This window comes from Notothenia rossii (genome assembly GCF_949606895.1).
Source record: "Notothenia rossii genome assembly, chromosome: 3".
In the NCBI taxonomy this organism is placed as follows: domain Eukaryota; kingdom Metazoa; phylum Chordata; class Actinopteri; order Perciformes; family Nototheniidae; genus Notothenia; species Notothenia rossii.
Window position 1 is genome coordinate 73,897,340 of NC_136901.1, and position 22,596 is coordinate 73,919,935.

The following is a 22,596-nucleotide window of genomic DNA, read 5'->3' on the forward strand; positions in this document are numbered from 1 at the left end:
TCAGTGCAGAAGAGTATGGATGAAGAGCAATCTGGATGTCAGATACATTTCAAAATAGTACATTCACTTCATGATATCTTGAATTTAGATGTGTTGAAGAAAAGCACATGTTATTTACCATTTCAAATAAAAAACCCATCAGACAAAAACTAGTTGCGAATTTCACTTTCCACTATGTACAAACGAAGGCTTAGAGGACACCCACATCCATGCTAACTGTCTCCTGCTCAGCCCACTCACACATCTGCACACAACATGGAGCTTCTTTTAGCGCCACCCTGCTTTATTTAGCTGTTATTGGTATTGAATTGCCTTTAATCAACTTGGAGGAACCATTTGAAATTGGCTAGGTTACAAACAGTTCCCCTCACTTCAAACTTTTCTGCTTTTAGTAATATCTTTGCGCTGTGCTGGCATTATCTTTTGTCAGTTCTGTGTAAGCTCACCACTCACCCACACTGAGACCGACATTTTTCACTTGAATCCCTTTGCTGTCCTGTGCCAGTTGAGTGTAACAGAGCATTCATTCCTTCATTTGGTTAAACAACAATAACCCTTATAGCCTATTTCTTTTTTCCATCTTACGACCACAGATCTAAGCTGACGCTGCATACAAGCTAAGCTCTGGAAATCAGAAGTTAATTTTGAGAAACATAAACTGCCTCAGGCGAGTAGCACAACTATTGTTTGGTGAGGCCAGCAAACTGACCATGAACTCGCCGCCACAGAGCCGTATCTGTTTCAGGGGTGCACAGCGACACAGTCGTGGTAGGAGGGTGGGAGAATCGGGGTGTGTTGGAGAACTTGTGGTCGCTTTCTTACAGAAAACAGATGAGGCCAGGAGTATAGTTGCTATTCTGGGATCTTTTAGGTAAGCCACAGCACACTGGCAAACCCGGAAGAATGACAATATAGGATCACTGCAATTTACTGCATAGACCCTTTACCCCTTAATACCATAGTCTGTATAATGCATGTTTATAAAAGCACATGTACACACAGAACACAAACATACATTTGCAAACTCTCCCACCCTGCGGTTGAACCCTACCAGGTCAGGTCGACTACTGAGGTGCTTTTCGTGGCTTCATTCTTTGTGGTGTAAGTTTGAGGATGAGGAAAAGGGAAATAATAATGGCAGAGGAGGAGAATAAAAACAGTGGAGTGTGTGTGTGTGTGTGTGTGTGTGTGTGTGTGTGTGTGTGTGTGTGTGTGTTGGTGTGTATGCATTGTTTTGTTAAGTGGGTGTACATTTGGCCCTTGTGGTGCTTGAGGTGAAGCTCTTACCGACTCTCCAGCAGGGCCACGTGGACCATCCTTGCCTGTGTTTCCAGGGGGGCCTCTGGGGCCGGGGGGGCCCGGAGGACCGGGAGGACCAGCGGCGCCAGCCTGGCCTTGGTCACCCTGATGGAAAAAAAAGAAGCAAACAATAATATGAAGACCATGGAAAAGCAAAACTTAATTTGAAAAATAGCTCTATTTCTTTGACTGACTGTAGTCTAAAGCAATAGATCTTTTGGGCCATTGGCGAAACAAAAACAATATCATTCACTTTTGAGTTGGGAGTAGTAAGCAAACAGATGGTTATTTACTCATCCACTGGGAAGGGAGCAACATTAAAGTAATTAGGATTAATTTGGTATTCAGCTGAGCCTTAGTGCAATATTTATTATTATTCAGGTTATTTTTGGTTTCTCCCCATTCTGAGATCAAACAACTTGCTTTGCATCTGCTAGATGCTCCACATCTGAGGTTTAGCGCTAGGCGGTTTATATGTTTTTTACAGGGTGAGTCAGACTTTACACAAAGTAAAACACAACCATGCTGACAAAATCACAACTGAAAACAACATCATCTGTTTATTTTATTAAAGTCTGTCACTACCTATTAAGAACATTTTCATCACGGAGTTAACATCTAACTGGGGACTTATGCCAAAAAGTAACCAATAATGCCCTAAAACTCTTGCTCAACACACGAGGGGATGCAGGCTCAGTGTTGTCTTCTATACAATCACATGGTGACACTGCCTCTGCACCCTCTCCTCTCTGCAGACATGCAGTGCATTATGGTTTGCTTTAACAAAAGTAACTTGCATACACTTGGACAAATATTGAACATAAAATCAATGAAATTAAACACGAGTTAGAAAGTATTGAAGATAGGAGCTGCATAGCTGATTATAACATGCTTAAGAGAACATGGGTTAAAGTGTTAAAAGTGCACACATGCCTTAGTTGTGGTCTACCTTCAGAAAGCGTCTCTGAAAGCTACCGGACTGATCTCCAGTGATAAAGCCATGGTCATATCTGGGGAAGGCCAACTGAGATGCAAGAGTATAGCAACAAGGACGAAAAGTAGAAACACAGCGAGAAAAAAAAAGGAGAGGACACAGAATGTGAGGACAAAAGAGAGGGAGAAGAAAAGAGAAAAGTGAGTAAATATCCAAAACCAATAGTTATTAAGAGGTTGCAAATAAGGAGGGAAACATCTGCTGCAGGAAAAAACAGATGAGAGTTCAGCAGCCTCTAAAGCTGTAAGCCAAAAGCAAAAGCTCCAGAGGAGAGTCTTGCTCCTCTATCTGAAAGGAAAGTGACAGATCAGCAGCCTGACAGGTGACTGCTGGGAGGACTACGAAACAGGAAGCTCCGAAGAACAAACCTTGACGGTGAGAATCTGATTACTGTGCAGACCTGCATATGGGCTGTAGTTAGAAGGACCCTGAAGAGAGGAAGTGACAAAGGTGAGCAACTTTTTGTGTCATAGCAGTGTGGTTGAAAGGGGCTCAAGGTTTAAATATCCTCATAACAAGATAGATATACCTTTGATGAATTAAATTGTCTGTAAATGAAACAAACGCTTCAATAAAAACTAACTAAATCTAAACTGAGACCTTTTCAGAAACAATATCCCTAACTCAAGCATATATTTCACTGTGGGTGTTTTTTCTATTACATTTCCTCCCATCCGTCTCTTTGTGACCAAACATAACAGAGGCGGCTTGGCTCTTTCCAGCCGACAGACTGTAACTGTGATGATTGTCTGTCAGGCTGAAAGGAGCAGAGTTGGTCTGCCACCACAGAGCTCGGAGCAATGTGTTGCTTCTCTGGTTGAGTTCCCTCTGAAAACACAAGGAGGGATGGATGGAGAGAAGATCTAAGACAGGAGAAAGGGACTCAGAGATGCTAGCCTGCTCATGAGGTTTCTGTTAACAGGCCGCGGTCGGCGTTGGATAGCTGAAGGTTTCCCCCCCCTTGCCTATTCACTCCTCTCTCCCCCCACTGTCACATTCACTCATTCACACCGTTACCACCAGGGAGACCACATACACAATGCTTCTTAAACATCTCATAAGAGAATAGGCTGTTTCACAGTGGGTTTTCCCTTTACCTTGTTCTCATCAGACTTTAAGCTGATACTAAGACACAAAGCCATTCAACCTTGGAGCCCTGTCTAACCATGGCCTTGTTGTAGCTGTTTCTGTGGAGTACAGAGAAGGCCTTGGCTGGTGATCAAACTCCTATTTTGGCTCGTCTTTCAACAGAGCCGCAAGATGAACCTAAACATGCATTAACTATGTCCTGCATATGGATGTGACAGTATGGAGGTTGGTTATGGCTACCACCTTTATGCCATTCCATAAGAGGTTCAAAATAGGCTCTACACCATAGCTCTACACATACGTCGTTTTGTGACTTCTGATTGTTCTTTATCACCCCTGTTATCCTGTGTTTCTAATCTGATCTGGGACCAGATTCTACCTGACAAATGCACTGAAAATGACGGATTGACAGGAAGTCACATTGGCAGAGATTCATTGCCACTTCCTGTTTTTCACACGTTTTCTCTCATCCTTTGTCAGAGTTCAGAGGTGAATCAGCGTTCAGTGTCGAGATCGGGGCAGGTTGATGAATGAGCATACATATGGAGGATTTACTCCCACCACCTTTTATCTGTTCAACCTCACTAGGCTTTGATTCATAGCCGTTCGGAAAGTCATGTTTTAAAGATTCAGCAACCAACAGTTTTTCATTTGCTAACCTACAGTATCTATGAAAATGTACTCCAATGCCAAACCTCATTCATAAATACAGTAGTTTTAGGAGCTGCAGGGTTTGTTTTGAACCAACTATGTGTCTCTAAGCAATACTCTGAGGTTCAGGTTCAGCTCCAGAAGTCTTGTCCAAATGTAATATTTTCCATTTGGAAGAAGTTTGCAAAGCAGAATGCCAACAATATTTAATCTTGCACCAACTATTAGAGGAGAAGATGGGAAATCAAACAGCGTACGCCTTGATGGAAATCAGCAATTCCTGCAATGTTTCTGATCCGCATCATGAACAATGTTCCACTGGGCAGCTCTGTCAAATTTACACTCCATTTGTGCTCGGGAATAAAACAATAGCCATTCATTCATCAATCCAATACTCATAACACACACTGTTATGCCAATATTGTTAGGCTCCAACTCGGAGAAGATTTAAGACTAAACATCCATTTCTAATTATTATTCTAACCCTTGTTCGTTATGAGAGTGAGATATGTTTTAAATAATCTAAAGACCATCAGGAAGTAGCTAAAAGCATTAAGAGGAACATTTGTAGTTTCTATAAATATATAATGTGCAAGTATTTTGATAGTGTAAGTGCATGGCTCACAGTGAGAGTTTTGGTCCTCATAAAAAAACATCCGTGAAAATACTGGCTCATAGTTCATGTCCGGTAAAGGTAGATGTAGCACTTATCTAAATTTGTTGAGAGTATCTAAACATACAGTATATATCTAATAAATATATATGGCTTCATACAAAGTGAAAGTGAGCTCGATATACATCATCAAACATAATAATTATTTGCATTTCTACAACAATCCAAAAACCTAAAGTTAATAAATTAGTGTTTCTCAAACGTTTTCATACCAAGGACCACTTAACCAATAAAAAAACACTTGCGGACCACCTAACTCCACAAATATCCCAAAACACATCGTTTTTTATAAATCGCCGGAAAATGGTACAAACAAGTTGCAACATGTGTGATGAAGGTGTTTATCTGGGCTATATCATGCAATCGAAAGTGAAACTTTAGCTCGCTCCATTACGGAGATATTCCCGCGAGAGTGCGGAAAACTTAAATAAATAAATGTATTTCAAATGTGAAATTTTACCAATATACTCACGGACCACTAGGGGGCGCTCACGGACCACCAGTGGTCCGCGGACCACACTTTGAGAAGCACTGAACTCATTTTCATGGAAGCCTTTTCATGTTTACTTTTAAAAAAATTGCGTTTAAAGTGATCAAAATGACTAAATGATCACTCCAGTTCTACAGGAAAATTAGAAAAATTACGCACAAGACCAGGAAAATAAAATGTTTTTGATCTTGGGCACAAACCCCAAATTATGCAAAGATGACCTCAGTAGCGACATTTATTTTCCGTATGAGGAAGTGTGACCTTGACCTTGTTTGAATTCTAAACATAATCACACACATTTAAAAAAAAAAAAATCAGGAGTCATTGGGTACATGCCTTCTTCAAAGACTCCAAGCCGCTTACCATGTAAAGAACAGGGGGCTTATTTCAAAACCACATTGAATGAAATAGGAGATAATTACACAGATCTCATAGTGTGCAGAATGATATCACATGAAAAGACAACACCGTAACATGGACCAGATGCAGAGCAAGGTTCCTCTGTAATATAAAAAAACATAGTTTGGTAGAGACTAAATGGCAGCTTTGGCTCACCGCCCCAACCATTGGGTTTTGATGGTGACATTTAAGTATTTCCATCGTTTTTTAATATCATCATTTTTCATCTCCGGCTTTGGCGATGTGGGCAACTCAAACCTCATCATAGGAGCAGGACTATGTTGTTGCTGGGGAAGCGGCACTTTTCTTTTGAATTAATGAAAGCCTTGAGTGTTAAATGTTATGTGGGAAGAACAAAATGTGCCAAAACTTTTGATCAGTAATGTTTTCTTTCAAATGTTTTTATGTCTGTTTGCACAAGCACAATGTCCCACTATTGTGATTACAAGTAAATGATAAGTAGTTCCACAAATATTATTAAAACTTCTCTGATTTCCAAATTGTGATGGTCTGGTTCTCCTAAAAGCTGCATATGTTCCCTGGGTTGGCGTAGGTTTCCAGGGTATCAATCTTTCTATCTTAATCTTGACAAGATGTGAAATTATGTATTTTTCCTTAAAAATAAATGGCTTTTGATATTCAGAAAAAGGTATAATGTACATTCTTGTTACATTTAGTACTTTTAAAAACAAGATGTAAAGGAAAACAGCAAAGAAAGAAACTTCAACGTTTTCAGTTTTTTCATAAAAAGTGCATGTCAAGTGACCCAAAAAAAGGCAGTGGGAATCAGAAAAGGAGATACAGTATGACCGAAAACAAGAAACTTTAAGGATGATTTCCAGTAATGGAAGCTCCTTTTTTAAATTGCAACGATCTGCTGAGGAACCAAACAGGAAAGGTCTTTTCAGCCAGCTCAGCCGTAGTGAACAAATATCTTCTAAAACACTCATAAAAGCACCTTGTTTCCACTTCTCAGGCAAAAAACAGAAAGCATGACTTACCCTTGGCCCAACGTCTCCTTGGTCACCCTGTGAGAAAAACAGGAAAATAATAACCGTCAGCAGTCATTACCACCGCATATGCACACAGGAGGATGTAAAACACTGCTACTATAGAGAAGCTGTGACAGACAGGCTTAAAACATACGACTTGTGTACAGACAGGAAGAGAATCAAAGGTCATCTGTATCCGAGCCATCCCAGGAAGTCAACATTTACTGCATAAATTATTTGACAGGCTACAATTGAGATCATCTGACAGGACGCGATGAAATTAGAAATGGGTTTTTGTTTCATGATCTCATCACAGGCCTAGCATGGTAACATGAAAAGGGCCAATTATCCAAACCTAAGCATCACCCGTAATTTACACGCTCATCTGACGGATACTGTTTACTTTTGTTGTGCTTATCTGGACAATTTCAGTTTGAGTGCAAAAACGTACATATGCAAAGTTACCCATCGGTGTGTACACAAATGACCACAAGCATGAGCTATTACAGTCGCTCACATCTCAGGCTGGGCAGAGGTTCACAGAGCGGCAAAACATCTGGCTATCATCGAGCACTGTGGAAGGCCTGTAAACCTGTATAGCGCTCCTTGACGTGAGAATGTGAGAAGACGTATACAAGCTTCTACATAACTAAATGTAATCTATGGATTGTTTGATGGACGTGCAGTGAAAGCGTTAATGTGGGAGGGCGATGCAGAGAACACCTGTCAGGTGTTTGTAAGTGTGTGTGAAGCTCTCCGCCTGTGACAAAGAAAAACATCAATGCTGTGCATTGACTTGTCTGGCAGGGTTGTGGAAGCATACCTTATCTCCCTTGGGTCCGGCTGGTCCCTGTATGAAGGAGGAGATAATCGGAGACAGTTGGTCAACATAAATCAGTTATCATATCAGAAACGTATATCATAAAAACGTTTGTCTTCAACTGGCTGCTACCAGGAAGCATTCAATCAATTGGAAAGGCAAGTAAGTAATACCCCTTAATGCAGCCGTGCCATGGAGACTGTTCAATAACAAGTCACTTCGTATGTGTATTTTGTAAATTGTGTTACAAAAAACACATGCACACTTCTTAGTTAACATTAAGCTATCTTTGGTTATTTTCTGCTGTAACACATTTCAATGTCCACTGAGAGACGAATAAACGTATTCCGATTCTTTCTGAGCGCATTTCACAAACGTTAACTAAAAACCCGGTCTGCAGGCTGTGCTCATGTGAAGTAGTTGAGATGTTGACACACAGTGACTCTGTGATATCGTCTCATGAACACCAGAGCCACAGATGATCTGATCCCGCCAGTTGGTTTATTTGTGCCTTTTCCATCTCTTAGTCTGCCGGAGTCAGTGGCACAAGAACCCAAAATGTGGCGGCATTACAGACTAGAGCCTGGCAGCGAGGACTACATGGACTCCTGCTACTGTCTCTGACTTAGCCCATGTCTCTCTTAAAGTGACTACAGTGAGCAGACCTAACCTCTTACAACCCAATCACCCTTTTCACATCTTTGTTCTCTAAACTATCTATTCTTTTCACTCACTCCATACTGTATTTCACACACTCCTCCTGCTTTCATTCAGCCTCTAAATCTGCCATGCAATCTGGCATGAAGAATCCCTTTTCTGATTTGTTCCCCCTCTCCTCACCTCTTCTCTGTCTGGTAGACATTTTGTCTGAACTGGAGCTGTACTTGTGTTCAGGAGTACTGAAGAGGGGGGGGGGGGCTGGTGCAGAGGATAAGCATGTTGTTAATGTGACTGGCCACATGATGACAGACTGCAGCTTATCTCCTTCATGCTCTGCTCTTTCCTTCAGTGACAGCACACCACTTCTCCTGTAGGTGTGTGATAATCAAACTGCTTTTATCCTTTATTCTCTTGTTTTTATCTCCCTTGAATACTAAGGCCACTCTGGTCCTGAGGTCTGTGTCACACCTGCTGGGGTTTTACGGAGGCTCTATGATTGGGCTTGTCCTCTTAAAAGACAGACCCAGCTTGAGGTCTCCTTTTGCAGGAAACAACAACTTAACGGTGTTTAGAGAGTCGCTATTCAAACAGCTCTCCTTTTGCTGTGAGGAGTTTACAGCAGATGACTTGTCCTTCTCGTGGGCACAGCGACCAGAGACGGGGGGTAGGGAGGGTATAATAATTACTTTTTAAAGAGCCCCCGTAGAGGTTGTAAACTGTATTCTCTCCCTCACTTTTCCCACTGGTGTGTGACCTGTTCTCTGTGCTAGGCCTGTTTCCTGGCTACAGCTGCGTGTGTCTGGGGGTGCAGCGGGGTGATGGATGAGACTCAAAGGTGAAGTGCTCGGTTTAGTTGAGCCATGAGTCCCCCGTGGCTGTGAGCCCTGGGATGACTTAAGAGCTGGAACAGGAAACAAGACGGCTATCGGAGTTTTTTCACTCAGTTGCAGCGTTCACTAAGGAACAGTAAACATGATTGATGAAATAAGACAGGTGCTGGTTTAGTAAAGCCTCACCTGTCTTACTTTATCACAGGCCTATGGCCCACCTGTATGTTCAGAAGATCTTTGACAAGGATTTGCTTAAGTGTAATTTACATGTGTTATTAAAAACAAGACAACAGGTGTGTGATGTGTACCTGGCTTCCCTTAGGACCTGGAGAACCCTGAAATTAGAAGAAGAAGAATTAGAATATATTTAAATACAACTATTGCCAGCCCCTAAAGCAAATTTCACACATTTGATTTTGGGAATACTCACTGGTTTCCCATCCAAGCCAAGAGGACCCTGTTGAATCAAAGAAAAAAACATTATTGCAAAAGACAAAACAAAAAGCAAAACAAAATCATTAAAATGAATAGTTTGCCATTTTTGGAAAAGTGGTTATAGCGCACACATGAGCTAGAGCCAAGAAAAAGTTAGTTTACATTTAATATATCTAAAGTCATTGGAACCTTGCACATAATATATAAAAAAAATACATTTCAGTTTTTAGTACAGAATACACATTAGTGTAGTCTAAATCTTAAAATGGAAGTGAAACATATTTCCAAAAATGTTAAACTACTCCTTTGACGAGTGGCTTCATAAAACAGTCCGCCGTGAATAATAATAAAATAAAATAAAATATGATTAAGGCATTGTTTGTTTAAATCCACTGACAATCTCCCCCCATAAAATATAATTAACTGGCTGTTATTTATAAGTATTGTAATAATGTTTGAGTCTTGTCTCCGTATCTCTAAGAAAAAACAATGCAAGTGATCTCAACTTAGGAAAAACAGTTAAGTGAATTTGGCAAGAAAAACGTTTGCAGAGAGGACAGTAAAAAGCATGCTTGTAAACAAGAGAGAGAAACAGCTGCAATGATTGTGGAAAAAAAGCAGGAAAATTAAGAACTTTTTATACAAATCCTTTATGTATATCCTGCCCCATTTATCTGTGTGTGTCCGTGTTTAAGTGCACACATGAGACTCAAATATTAAGACGTTTGCAGTTGATTTATAATTATTCTAAGATTTAGAGTGTGGTCTCCAACATGAGAGACCCTTGGTGGATTCAGTCCAGCTGTATTGAACTTCCACACAACCGCACATCCACCGTATCTCTGTGTGTTTGTGGTGAGATAATCCAGCAGGCGGTTGAATGCGTTTAAAGTCCCTGTCCGGCTCACCCAGGCTGAAACAGCAGCTGGATGATCCACTTTGTTTACCTCACCAAAGAAGCCCAGCAGTCATTGAACCTCCTCTGCAAAGCAAGTCTCAGTTCAAAGGCAGAAACCTTTAGATACGTTTTCAAACATAAAGGAACACTAAGATCAACCTTTCTGAAAACACTTAAAAGTGATGTATGTAGTAAAGGCTAGTGTTGACCTCCTCCTTAATTACAACACTTGACGTTAAGCTAACAGTTATTGCAGGATCCCTTGAGTCTCACAGTCCTGGCCAGATACATACAAATGTCTTAAAAAGCCTGTCGCACACAGCATTATGGGGGAAATAAGACATTCATTTCACAAAAAGAGAAAACTTGGTCAATACAATGGCCACACTCAGTGGCAATAAATCAACATGTTCCTACTAAGGAATAGCATTCAGAACATATTGTGTTATCTAGTAGTTTAAGGAAAATATAAACAATTATTAAATGGGAGAAAAAAAACAGAAAGAGCAACCGCATAAATCTAACGGTCTTTAGAAGCGCTAAAGATGTTTAGAAAAGATTGAAGAAGGCTACAAGAAGTTAAAAGTAATGAATGAACTGTTAAAAGGTTAGCTACATTTAAGGGATAAAACCACTGAAGTGAGTTGCTTAAAGTGAAGAACTAAATAGTTAGCTAATGGTTTTGACAGTTGTTTGCAACAAAGCTCTTATCTTAGGCTAAGCCAGGTGGAGACGTGGCTAACTTTACCCCCTTAAATAAACTAAGTCTTAATATTTATGCAACAGACAGGCTTAATCAGACGGGTCTGACCTGACAGTCTAAGGTCAAGACTACTCTTTGTTTATGCAACAGGTCCCTGGTGCCTCTTCAGACTGGAAGCCATCATTAACTATTGCCATCTCTGGCCTTGGATGACTTCCTTGAGTTGGGTTTTTCTCTTCATCTCTCTGATTTACCAGGCCTGTGGGTGCTTTCTGCCCTGAGGTCCTTTAGAAAAAAACTACCAGTGTCGTCACAGCCAGCGTTGATGGATGGATAGTGGCACATAAGGATGGAAGGAAAAGTAGAAGCAGGAAGGAGGGAATCATGCCTTGGAGCAATCCCCCATCAAAAGGTTATGTAATCATTTGCTGGCCCTGTGTAAAAGAACATCTCTCTTTAATAACATAAGTAGTTTGTCTGTATAAAAGAGAAGTACAAGAAAAAAGCCTTTGAGGATTTATTATTGAAAGCCCCTGAAATAAGCAAAAGTTTGGCTAGATGGGGTGGAAAAACTGACTGGGATCAAATGACCATTATTTGATCATGAGTGGCAACAGTTGTGAGTAAGGATCGTACAGTGGAAGCTACATACAGCAGGTTGTAGTTTCACCACTCTATAAATGCAGCACAATGTGTTTGTCATGTCAGCCAGAGCATTTTAATCAGCCTGCACATGTCACTGTAATCTGTTATCTGTGTCCTTTTCTCTGGATATACATGTGTGGACGCAGTGATCGCTCTGCATCTGGCAGCGCTTATCAGGGCAAGACACGTAAGGATGAGTAGACGAGGTGCACAGGGTGAGGTCATCGGCTGCGGAGTCTGAGCTAGAGCAAAAACAGACAAATGTATGGCTGCTAATAAGACACACAGTAGCCTGTGAGCAGTTTGGGACTAAAGCTGTGTGTTTCTTCCTTTGTGTGTGGGAGAGAGGGTTTAGTTTACAACAAGAAACAATAAAGGGGTTTATCTAATATCTGGAAGCTGACAGCTTGCATACACCAGCAGTATAAGATACGTTAACTAACTTATCCAATATGGAATAAAATAAGACCCAGAGCTACTATAGCAACCTGGAGCTATAATTCAATCACAAAGACTTTCTTTTGTGACAAATTGAAAAAGGCTGACTTTAAAGTATACGAGCCTAACTTAATATCAGCAAAAATGGGCCAGTAGCTTTTATGGATTGGAATATGTTTAAGGAACACAGAAGCCAAGGGAACTTGTATTTTGATATGTGGCCCTTAATCCATTTTGTGCTTTATTTCTAATAGCTGACTTGTTATAGTTTACTTACAGTGTATAAAAGACATACGGTCAACAAGAGTCTGCAAGGATAGAAAATGAGCATGAATTTTTATTTAGAAAAAAGACAGAACAAAAAAGCCACTAGGAAAATATATTCATCTCTCACCAGAAATGGATCAGGCTGCAGAAAAAACATTGAATAAAAGGATGAAAAAAAACTGGAGAATAATGTTGAGAGAAAGTAAGAATATGTGCCTGAGATTACCATAAAAACCTCAAGTGATTGTGGGGGAAATGAAATAATGCATTTTCTTTAAGTGTGCGTATTCTTTGTGTGTATTTCTAGTCTGCATTGCCATCTCTTCCTGCAGCGGCCCTCAGTAAAAAAAAAAGTTTGACTCAGCATTCCCACCAATTAGGCACATTTCTGGAAAATAACTTGGCCTGCAGGGGGGCATTTCTCTGTGTCTATGTTTGTGTAGGTGTGTGTGTGCATGCTCATACATGCATATGTGTGTATCTTAATCCCAATGAAACAGGCGAGAGGTGTCTGTGCTGTCTTTTATTGGACTCCCTGCGGTGCAGACTGCTAATTATCCAGTAAGGTGTAATTGTTGAGGATGCTGCGTGAAACCTTGTGTCTGCACATCTGAGCAGACATCTCAGCCAAAACACACGTGGTAGTGTGTCACAAACAAAAATGAAGTTACACGCTGAGTGAGAAAACTCTTTCCATTATTTTGTTGTACTTCCCTGCTTTGATATCGTCTTTTGCTCTCTCAGAGTTAGCCACCAAAGCTATTGTGAATATTTGTCAGACTCCAGTTCCTCTCATGTTGCTACAGGGACTAAACTATATGTCATTCCTACAGGACACATTGTGATACATGAAACAAGGATAGTGGCTGCATCAAGAACCAAGGAGCACAATAACGCATACCAGAGTGCTCCGTGTTTGGGACAGAACATCAGTGACATGTTTTGGAGTGACAGTCTGGCTTTAATCTGCGCTCGGCGGCCTGGAAGTCTGAACAATGGAGGCCTTAGCCTGTTTCTGCTGAGTGAGGGCCGCTGCCTGTCACAGACTGGCACTTTAGTAAAAACAAACTAGTGGCTGGACATATGAACGAGAATCAACTGGTGTGTGTGTGTGTTTACGACTGGCACTGTTGTGTCAGTCTGCTTGACTTTGATTGTTTGACAGCGGTAAGGCTCGTTTCTGAAACCCTTCGCCTATGATTTATGAGCGGATGAAGTGACAGGGGTCACACACACACACCCCCCCACACACCCCCCCACACACACACCCACACCCACACCCACACACACACACACACACACACACACACACACACACACACACACACACACCATTGGTTATGCTTGGGCCGCTTGTCATTAACTCTGTTAATCACATAACTAATGCTTCACTGGACGTGGGCTGCTGCATGCATTAGTGTGATGAACCTAACGTCTGCAAGACATGTGTATGCCCCCAGAATGACCAATTGTATTGTTGCTGGATTGTTCCTATATTGCCCCTAAAATCAATAATTTACTATCTTAATCTAGAATAATACAACATTTATTAATAAAACGTTATTATGTTTTGCATTATTGATCTGAATCGGCAAAGTAACTTTTAACTTAAGTACAACATTAGCAGAAAATTGAATAAGTATGATTGTATTAATTCACTTCCACCATTAAAAGAGTCCTGCCTGCTGAGGTTCAAAGGCTTGAATTTGACAGAGAAGCACTGTAATGAGGGTGAGAGAAACGTGCTGGCAAGGGATCTAGCTGTTTGTTTTAACAATGGGAAAAGAAAGAAATAACTTTTACTGGCACAATACAAATAAGTGCACTCTGGTTTTGACTTATTTGTGTTTATGTGAGCATGCTTTTCCCTATAAGCAGTCCGTGAGATAATTTATTGGTGTGAACACACACACACACACACACACACACACACACACACACACACACACACACACACACACACACACACACACACACACACACACACACACACACACACACACACACACACACACACACACACACACACACACACACACACACACACACACACACACACACACACACACACACACACACACACACACACACACACACACACACACACACCACCCCCCCCCCCTCTGGCCTTTGTTACAAAGATCTACATAAACTATGGGTGGATGGAGTTCACTCACATCTGCACATATGGACGCAGATACACAAACACTGCTAGCCAATAGGAAGAGTGGCCCTTTTTAAGCTTCAGTGCTTGAAACCTGATCATCTCTGCTGCTAAATGAAATAATGTGCTGTCCATGTTAATTGTCAGTATGATTAATCTACTGTTATTTCACGGTAACTTCATACACGCAGCTTCTTTAGGCATCATATACGCATCATAAGGGGAGGCTTATGTAACAACTATAGGGACTTCATTATGCTGACTAGACAGTGAAGGATTATCCAGATTATTAAGATTTACATCTAACGAAGCAGCTGTTTTAAAGTGAAAAACAGAAACACTGGCACAGCTTTGCGTTGTCTAATGAAGACAGTGACAGAGATGAATGGAGTCACGGGCAAACAAAAATAAATGTGTACACTCTGCTCTCTCGGTCCACCTGTGTGTAATTATCAGCAGGCATTTCCCGTCAGGAGGGCCGAGCAGTGCCAGGCAGACTGGGAATCTGACTGGGAGCGAGCCCCGTGGGTAATGAACTTCCCAAAATTCCCAGTGAGACACTACAACACAACAAACACGACGCCGTGCAACACAACACCGGGGCAACTAGTGAGGGTCGCCATGGCAACCAGACAGAGCAGGGCAGGGGGTTTAAACCTAGCGGGTCAGAGTGTCTCACTAAACATGTACACAGCAGGCTTCATGTGAACTGAACACACATCCAGTTGTGATGAATCATGAGGGTGCATCTGTATCAGATGATGAGAATATGATGATGGCTCCAGGACGAATCAGCAACAGAGCCGTTGTGTTTTATCTCAAACGCTGTGGAGAAAGCCAGAAGTCTGAGGCCACAAGAGGCCGCTGTATCTCAGGATAAAACAAGAACACACTCAGTCTTGTGTTAGGCATCACTGGTGGAAATCCAGCAATGGAAGAAGTATTCAGATATTTTAACTAAGTAAAAGTAGCAAAACAATATTGTAAAGAAATTCCTGTATTCTTAATTTTCCTAAATTGAAATTACATAGCATCAAAATATACCCAAAAGTACTAGTTGGGCAGAATGTGGCATTTAAGAGTCATCAAATATATTACTGGATTGTAGTTATTGTTGCTTTAATATGCACTTTAATGCTGCAGTGGGTAGATTTGGGGCTGATTAACTTACTTAGTTACTAGGTTAATTTGTTGTATTAAAACCCAAACTTCAAAGTAAATGCTTACTAAAGCTATCAAATAAATGACATGAGGAACAAGTACAATATTTCCGTGGAGTACAAGTTTAGGATAACAAGAAGAGGAAATACTTAAGTATAGTGTAAGTACCTCAACATAAATTAAATGTAATTACAGTTACCTTTAAGTCTAGAAAACAGTGATCTGCTCTGTATTCAGTAGCCAGGATGTTCTCAGTTATGTAGTTCAAACAGTATTAAAATCCCATTTAAAATTTGTGGAAGAATGTTTCAAATTTTCCTAGGCATTGTTTGCACTTCTGCGGTTTATGTTTACAGATGAGATCTTCACAAAATCGGTCTGTGTGTTTACTGCTCGCCGAGCAGTGCTCGGCTTACTGTTCAGGTTTACTCATTTTCACACATGCGCTGAATAAGTTTTATGGCACTATTTTCAGCCTTGAGTGAGTCATTTGTGATGTTTTACATTTTCTGTGTTAAAAGACGTTCATCCCATCCTGCCACTCTCGGGCTGGCTATTTCTGTTTGTGTTTAAATACAACTTTCTTTGTATTTGAGTTACATCTCAGTGATGGGGCAGGATACATACTTGAAGAGGAGCAAATGTTGAAGGGGGCATGAAGAGAAAAGGAAACAGGAAGATTAGAGTAATTTGTGGAGAGACAGAAAAAGGACTACTGAAGCTGCAGGAAAAGTTGGAATAAATCCAAAGGGAATAAACAAAAGGAAAATGGAGGCATGATTGGGTCAATTGAAGAGTGAAAGGATAAATAACAAATCAAATTTACCGGGTATCCATCCCGTCCAGCCTTGCCCTGGTGAGGTTAGAGATTAAAGCATGAAGCATTGAGACAGGTTAGACAGCTGCACACACACCACCCTGTATACTGTATGTAACACTTCATTCTGAACGAGACAAGTCTTTAACGCCATGCAGGGTCTTCGTTCATTTTCTTCTAGTTTGTACAAAGACTTTTGAATAGATTGAATGACTCCATATTGAGTTTTGAGGTAGACTTATTGACTGAAGGCTATATTGTTCAGTACAGTGTGTTTATACTACTACTGTTGACTCCCAGTTGAACAACTTATGGCTTAAATCCGAGGTGTTTGGTACCCGTTAACATCTGCTTTCAAACCTTAGCTATAAAGGTAAGGCAAATTGCCACTGTGTCGATTTTTAAAGCTTCCTGCCGATAAACTTGACTAAGACAAATTGTACTGACAGTGTTACTTTGTGGAGTAGGAAGTGATTTCACGTTGACCCACCTTTCCTGGATTTTATGGGCAAAAGGGTACACATTGGGTGTGGTCTTAGTGTAAACCAGCTGCATAGAACATTTTCTTCAACAAAACCATTTCCTGGATTTAAAAAATGTCAGCTTAACACGCCACTCCGATATTTCTGGAATTGCGTCATGGTGTGTAACGGATCGTATAAGCTGCATCTCTACATATCTGATCTGTGCCACATGTGACTAAAACGTTCTGATTAAAAAAATAAAATAACAGACAGGTCACTCTTCTCAGACAGGTCACAACATTTAATTTTAGATTAAAAAAATCCAAACCAGGAGGCTGCAGTAGTGTCCAGTTAGTATTTGTGTACTTGTGTTTTTTTATCTGCTGGGTGTGCGAGTGTCAGCAGGAGTTATTGTCCCACAGAGGAAAATAACTCATTGCTCCCTGACCATCACCCACACACACACTTTCAGAGATACTAGCTCACACACAAACAGCTCTCTAGGTGGTCCATTTACTGCCGCACTCTGTGGATGCATATGTGTGAGTGAGTCTGTGACAGTTTGTGTGTTCTTGTTTTACAGGTGAGAGAGAAATCCATAGTTTGTATAGTGAAGAATATGATATGTACCTGTGTGTAAGAAAAGGCTTCACGTTCAGTAACTCATGAGTGGTTTTCAATACTACCTGGATGAGATGGAATTATACTTACAGGCAGGCCTGCAACAGAAAAAGAGAGAAAGAGAAATTAGACATTAGAAAATAATGGAGCACAACATGTGGGACTTATGGTTACCACTGGTTTGTAGCAATCAGTTCCTCGGGACAGTGGTGAGCAACAGAAAAAAACTGCGCATGCAATGTGGTTTGTAAGATGATGACTGTAATTAACCAGCTAAATATGGTACAGAACAAGCTCATTAGAGCCGCTGCCAATGGACTTTGTGGGGAACCTGTTATGATAAACAGACTTCTGGATAATGGGCCATGTTTTGCATTAGGATATGAAGTCATGTGAATACTTTGTTTCCTAAGATTTGGGTGCATGAAATGGAGGACATAAAAAGTTGGGGGTGTGCTGGCAAACTGTATGTCCCTTTAAGCATACAAACAAGATGCCTTCAATATTACTCCAGGCAGTTTTTCAGATCTTATTGAAATTCTCTGATGTTGAGCCTCAGCAGCAATAAGTACATTCTGCTTTTCTTACTCAGACTAACCAAAAACAACAGTAATGATCAAAAGGCCCCTCTGATGTTGATGGACTATTCTTATAAAAGGAAAAACAATCTCTTAAAAGTCCAATGCCAAGGGCAGCAATAAACCACTCAAACCCTTCAAATTGAATTTATGATTTTGCCATTAAAATATACTTAATTGGTGATTGCTTAATATTTATCTGATAACAATTTAAAACTAATCATGATGCTGATTTATGTGATTGCTAACACAATTACAGTGGCACGATTGGGCACTATACCGCCAGTGCTGTCCTGGGACAACAAAGCTCATCAGCATCCATGCAACACTAAACATCTACATAAACTCAACAAGATTGAAAACAGACCTCCTTCTGAGAAAGTGGAATATTTGTGGAGTTTTGACACTATTAAAGCATTCCAAAAAAGTATTGCTAATGTGACCAGAATCTTTGTGAGCCTTGAAGATTGTAGTTTGATTCAAGACATAGGGCATTTTGGGGATATGAGAAGTAGAAAAAGGGATGAAAAACAGAAGGTGGTTGGGGTGAGAAGGTGAAAAGGGAAAAACATGACAGAGGTGTCAGGCTTTATGAGGCATGAAGAGCAAGTCAACCAACTTCAGCTGCGTCTAGACGCCGGGAAAAAGGCCTTCTGGGCCAGACAATTAGGTAAACAAATGCAGCCTGCTTAGAGAGCAACAGTTAGACCAGCTTTAACCATTGAACTTGAGACAGGTGTGTGCAAGTCTGGAGACTAATGAGAAAGAAAGAGAGAGAGAGAAAGGTAAACATACGTCAAAAGAAAAGAAGTAAAAGAGCAAACAGAATAAAAAACATTGAGTGTTGTCGAAGGAGGGAAGGCGAAAGATGCTTAACTACTCCGTCTGCCCTCTTTCCTGTTGTCCGGTTTTGTTTCTGTTTCTCTCCACTCTTATTTGTTTTTTTCTCTGAAAGAACAGGGAAAGCCTTCTCTGATCTTGTAAAAAGCTGGAGTCACTAGCAAGAGGATGGCGCAACAATCTCTCCGTGCCACCTACCTCTACTCAATATTACCCAGACTGCAAGATGAGGACGCAAAGGTAAACAACAAGAGAGACAACCTAAACACAGCCTCATCATTCGAGACAGACCATCCTGCGACAAACAGCAAGCAGCCAATGAGTCCCATTTCAGGAGAAACCTTAACGATGTGCTTTCCCGTAATGATAATCCCTTTGGAAAACAATTTCCTGTTGGAAAGTGGCTGGAAATACACACCACCTTTATGAAATGTATTTTATTTTTCCTGTGCCTAATTGGATCGCACAACTCTGAGGGATTTCCGCAATCTATGTTGATTCAGAGTTCATGTGATACTTAAGAGGGTATGTGGTCTGGTGACTTTTCTAACTGTCAATTAATCCCAAGCGAATACCAGAACCATCAACTACTGATGTCCAACAACTATTAAAAGCACATTAGAGTGCCAAAACGTTGCACTGGGATAGCCCCAAAAAACATTTTAACATCAGCTTGAGAGTTTGCTACAAACTTTAGTGCCTGGCTGTTTAAGGGAATTACTTTTTTTAAATGGTCATTGTTGTTATGGAAGATTTATAACTTTAGTTTGAATCAGAGACACATTTAGGCTGGGGAAGGGAGACTGTCCAACTGTTGCTTTTCATTTATGAAAAATATTAAATACTTTTAGCGAGAGATAGAAAACTGAATTCCCACCATGGCACTGCATAAGAATCTTTAGATATGCCTCAAGCCATCATTGAATATTCTATGTCTAAAAAACTAAAAGGTAAATATATGGTATAAAGAAAATTGCAATAATACATTTTAAATATACTCTACTGCTTTAAAAAGGACAAGAGACCTTCAGGAAGGATCTTGGTGCACTCAGTTGAGCAATAAATGTTAGTCAACATAATCACAGGAACAGATTTAATCTAGCCTAATCCACAACGATGAATCACAGCCAGACTGGAAGTTTTTCCACCTGACACATATCCTGCAGAACAACTTCAGTCCTGCAGGTTTTGATAAAATCTTCTAAAAATGTCGCTCCACAATTTGAGTCAACACTCAATAAAAAAACAATTAAAACGAGAGTGACTTAAACTTGAGTAACATCCGCTATATCTGTCCTGACGACCTTTTGAGTAACAAGAATTATGTCTCTGCAATGTTTTGGTTCCTCGATGAGTGTTTTGCGGTCTGGGTGGAAAGAAAGAGCAGCACAATAATGGCGGGTAGTGATGTCGGCAACGGAGAATCTCATTAGGCTCGTACTACAGCAGCTGCTACCGCTCAACGAGAGCGACTGACATCTGGGTAAAGTTAGTGCAACCACATGGCTGATGTTAGCATTATGTCGGCACAAGTAGGGAGGGACAGGGCGAAGGGCTTACTGCAGCCCATCATCCCAACGTCCTGACTCTCGGGTCACTGCTTTTACAAGCCCTCAAACTCATCCAATCACCCCAGAGAAGAGAGTGTGTCAGAGAGAGGAGAAGAGTCTTTCAGGAAAAAGAAGAGGAAAGCAGAACAGAGCAGGTGGAGGCCATCACTTACCGGCTTCCCCTCTTCTTCCCATCCGTCCACGCTTTCCTGGAGGCCCTGTGAAAACACACACACAGAGCTGTAAATCCCGCAAATCAGCATTGCAGGGATGAGTAGAGAACAGCGGAGCATCACTTGCTGTTTCACTGCTGGTGGTCATGTGTTGCCTGGCGTTAGGTTTGTGTGGGCTGGCACAACACTAAAATATCAGAGCTCTAGTGACGCAATCACAAATTCAGAGGCTAGAAACAAAAACTAAATCACAACCAAGATCAGGTCACACTCAAATGTTAAACTAAACAAACTGGGCCTGGTACCACCAGCTTTCCGGAAAAATGTGTTCTTCTGTTTATGAAGAAATCTGGTAAAGTCGTAATAAATGGCAGGAGAAGGCTGTAGGGGATACAGGAGATATTGTGTCCAGCAGGAGTGGTGAGCTAAGTCTCAGACCTCATGCTGCCTAAAGACCATAAACCACACACTGCCGCTGAACCCCATGACAGTTCGCGTGGGATTTTAAGAGAAGTATTGTACCAACATATGGTGTAATAGACAATACAAAAAAAAACACAGATTTCTGCTCAGGCTCAACTTCTTCCCCAAAGAAGGCCAAGCTTCAAGTTTTTTGCATCCCTTATAATCTTATGACTATCCACCACCTGTTGCTGGTCCAGGTACATTTTTCTACATCGGAAAAGATTCATGTATGAACGAAAAACTCACACCTGGTACTGGTACTTGAAGCTTTAACCTCAGTGTTTTAGCATGATATAATTTATTACCCACATATTCAGGACTATTTCATTCATTCATAACAGGTAAGCCAGGGTTTTCAAACAACATGAAGCTAACGATAGCTCGCTAGCTGTTGTAGTTCTTACTACAGTCCTTCGCAGTATTTGGAAGCTTGGCTTTGTGTGAAATAAAAAAATAGTAAGTATTTAGGTAAATCTGCCGCCATTAGCTTTCTACTTAGCATGAAACCTTCCTGTAAGTAACACCTTATTACTTCTCTTTACATTATATGTTCCTATCCTCCCACATACAATCCTGCTCTTGTATTGAAATAGGAACCATACTGTTCCTGATGCTAAGTGGTAGTGGCTGCAGACATGTTTTCCCTATTGTCATTATTGGGGTTGTTGTAGTGGCCTAATCATTTCCTGACTGTGCCAACCTTTTCAAAGAGACCTCAATCATGCTCCTCCACCTCCTTCTACTTCTACCTCCCCCTCTTTCATCCTTCTTTCCCTCCTTTAAGCAATGGCAATACGCTATTTATTACTTTGGAATTGATTTATAAAATAGCATGAAATAGTGTTAAGTGCTGCCTCGGCTCAACTTGATCTGGACCATTTTAGAGTATACTATTTTTTTTTACAACTGCCAGACTTTGCTGGCAACAAAAAGAAACCATTTTAAAATGTAACAATGGAGAATGAGTACAGCATGTGCACATACTGACTCATTTAAAATGTATGTTTCAACAGTTTTAATCATTTAACACCTCTACACCTTCAAACCTCAGACACAGGCGCCAGCGAGCACACACACTCTGCCAGCCGCAGCATTTATATTACAGTATTAGTCTCCATATACCATAGTGGGCTGTACTTCCTCTGATTCAGCCCCCGCAGCCATACACAGCAGCGTGGAGCTGTTTTGCAGAGAGCATTTCCCCTGGTGGAGGGGAGGGAGATGGGGAGGACAAGCTGGAATGGGGGAGAGAAGAATGTGTAAGGGAGTGGTGAAATGGGGAGAGACAGTTGGGGTAGAGAAATCAAACAGGGCGGACAGACAAAGAGATATAGTCCCGCTACAAATGATAAAAAGGGTCCAGACAGGAGGAATAATAGCGGTGCAACAAAAAAAGTCTGAATGAGGGGTGGATGACTTCACAATCCCTTAAAACATCCTTACAACATGGTCATTGGCCATTTAAAGTGCCTCCTCCCAA

At 40.9% G+C, this 22,596-nt stretch overlaps 1 protein-coding gene across 1 annotated transcript in view; it reads right to left on the bottom strand.

Moving 5' to 3' along the window:
- LOC307033382 (uncharacterized protein) overlaps positions 1 to 22,596 on the bottom strand; it is a 116,120-nt gene that overhangs the window by 13,403 nt on the left and 80,121 nt on the right. Inside the window, exons 3-10 of the mRNA XM_079671828.1 lie at positions 20,652 to 20,696; positions 16,435 to 16,469; positions 9,328 to 9,354; positions 9,206 to 9,232; positions 7,411 to 7,437; positions 6,597 to 6,623; positions 2,249 to 2,323; positions 1,288 to 1,404 (exon numbers count right to left, since the gene is read on the bottom strand). Of these exons, the coding sequence (XP_079527954.1) occupies positions 1,288 to 1,404; positions 2,249 to 2,323; positions 6,597 to 6,623; positions 7,411 to 7,437; positions 9,206 to 9,232; positions 9,328 to 9,354; positions 16,435 to 16,469; positions 20,652 to 20,696 (380 nt within the window). The remainder of the gene's footprint in view (positions 1 to 1,287; positions 1,405 to 2,248; positions 2,324 to 6,596; positions 6,624 to 7,410; positions 7,438 to 9,205; positions 9,233 to 9,327; positions 9,355 to 16,434; positions 16,470 to 20,651; positions 20,697 to 22,596) is intronic.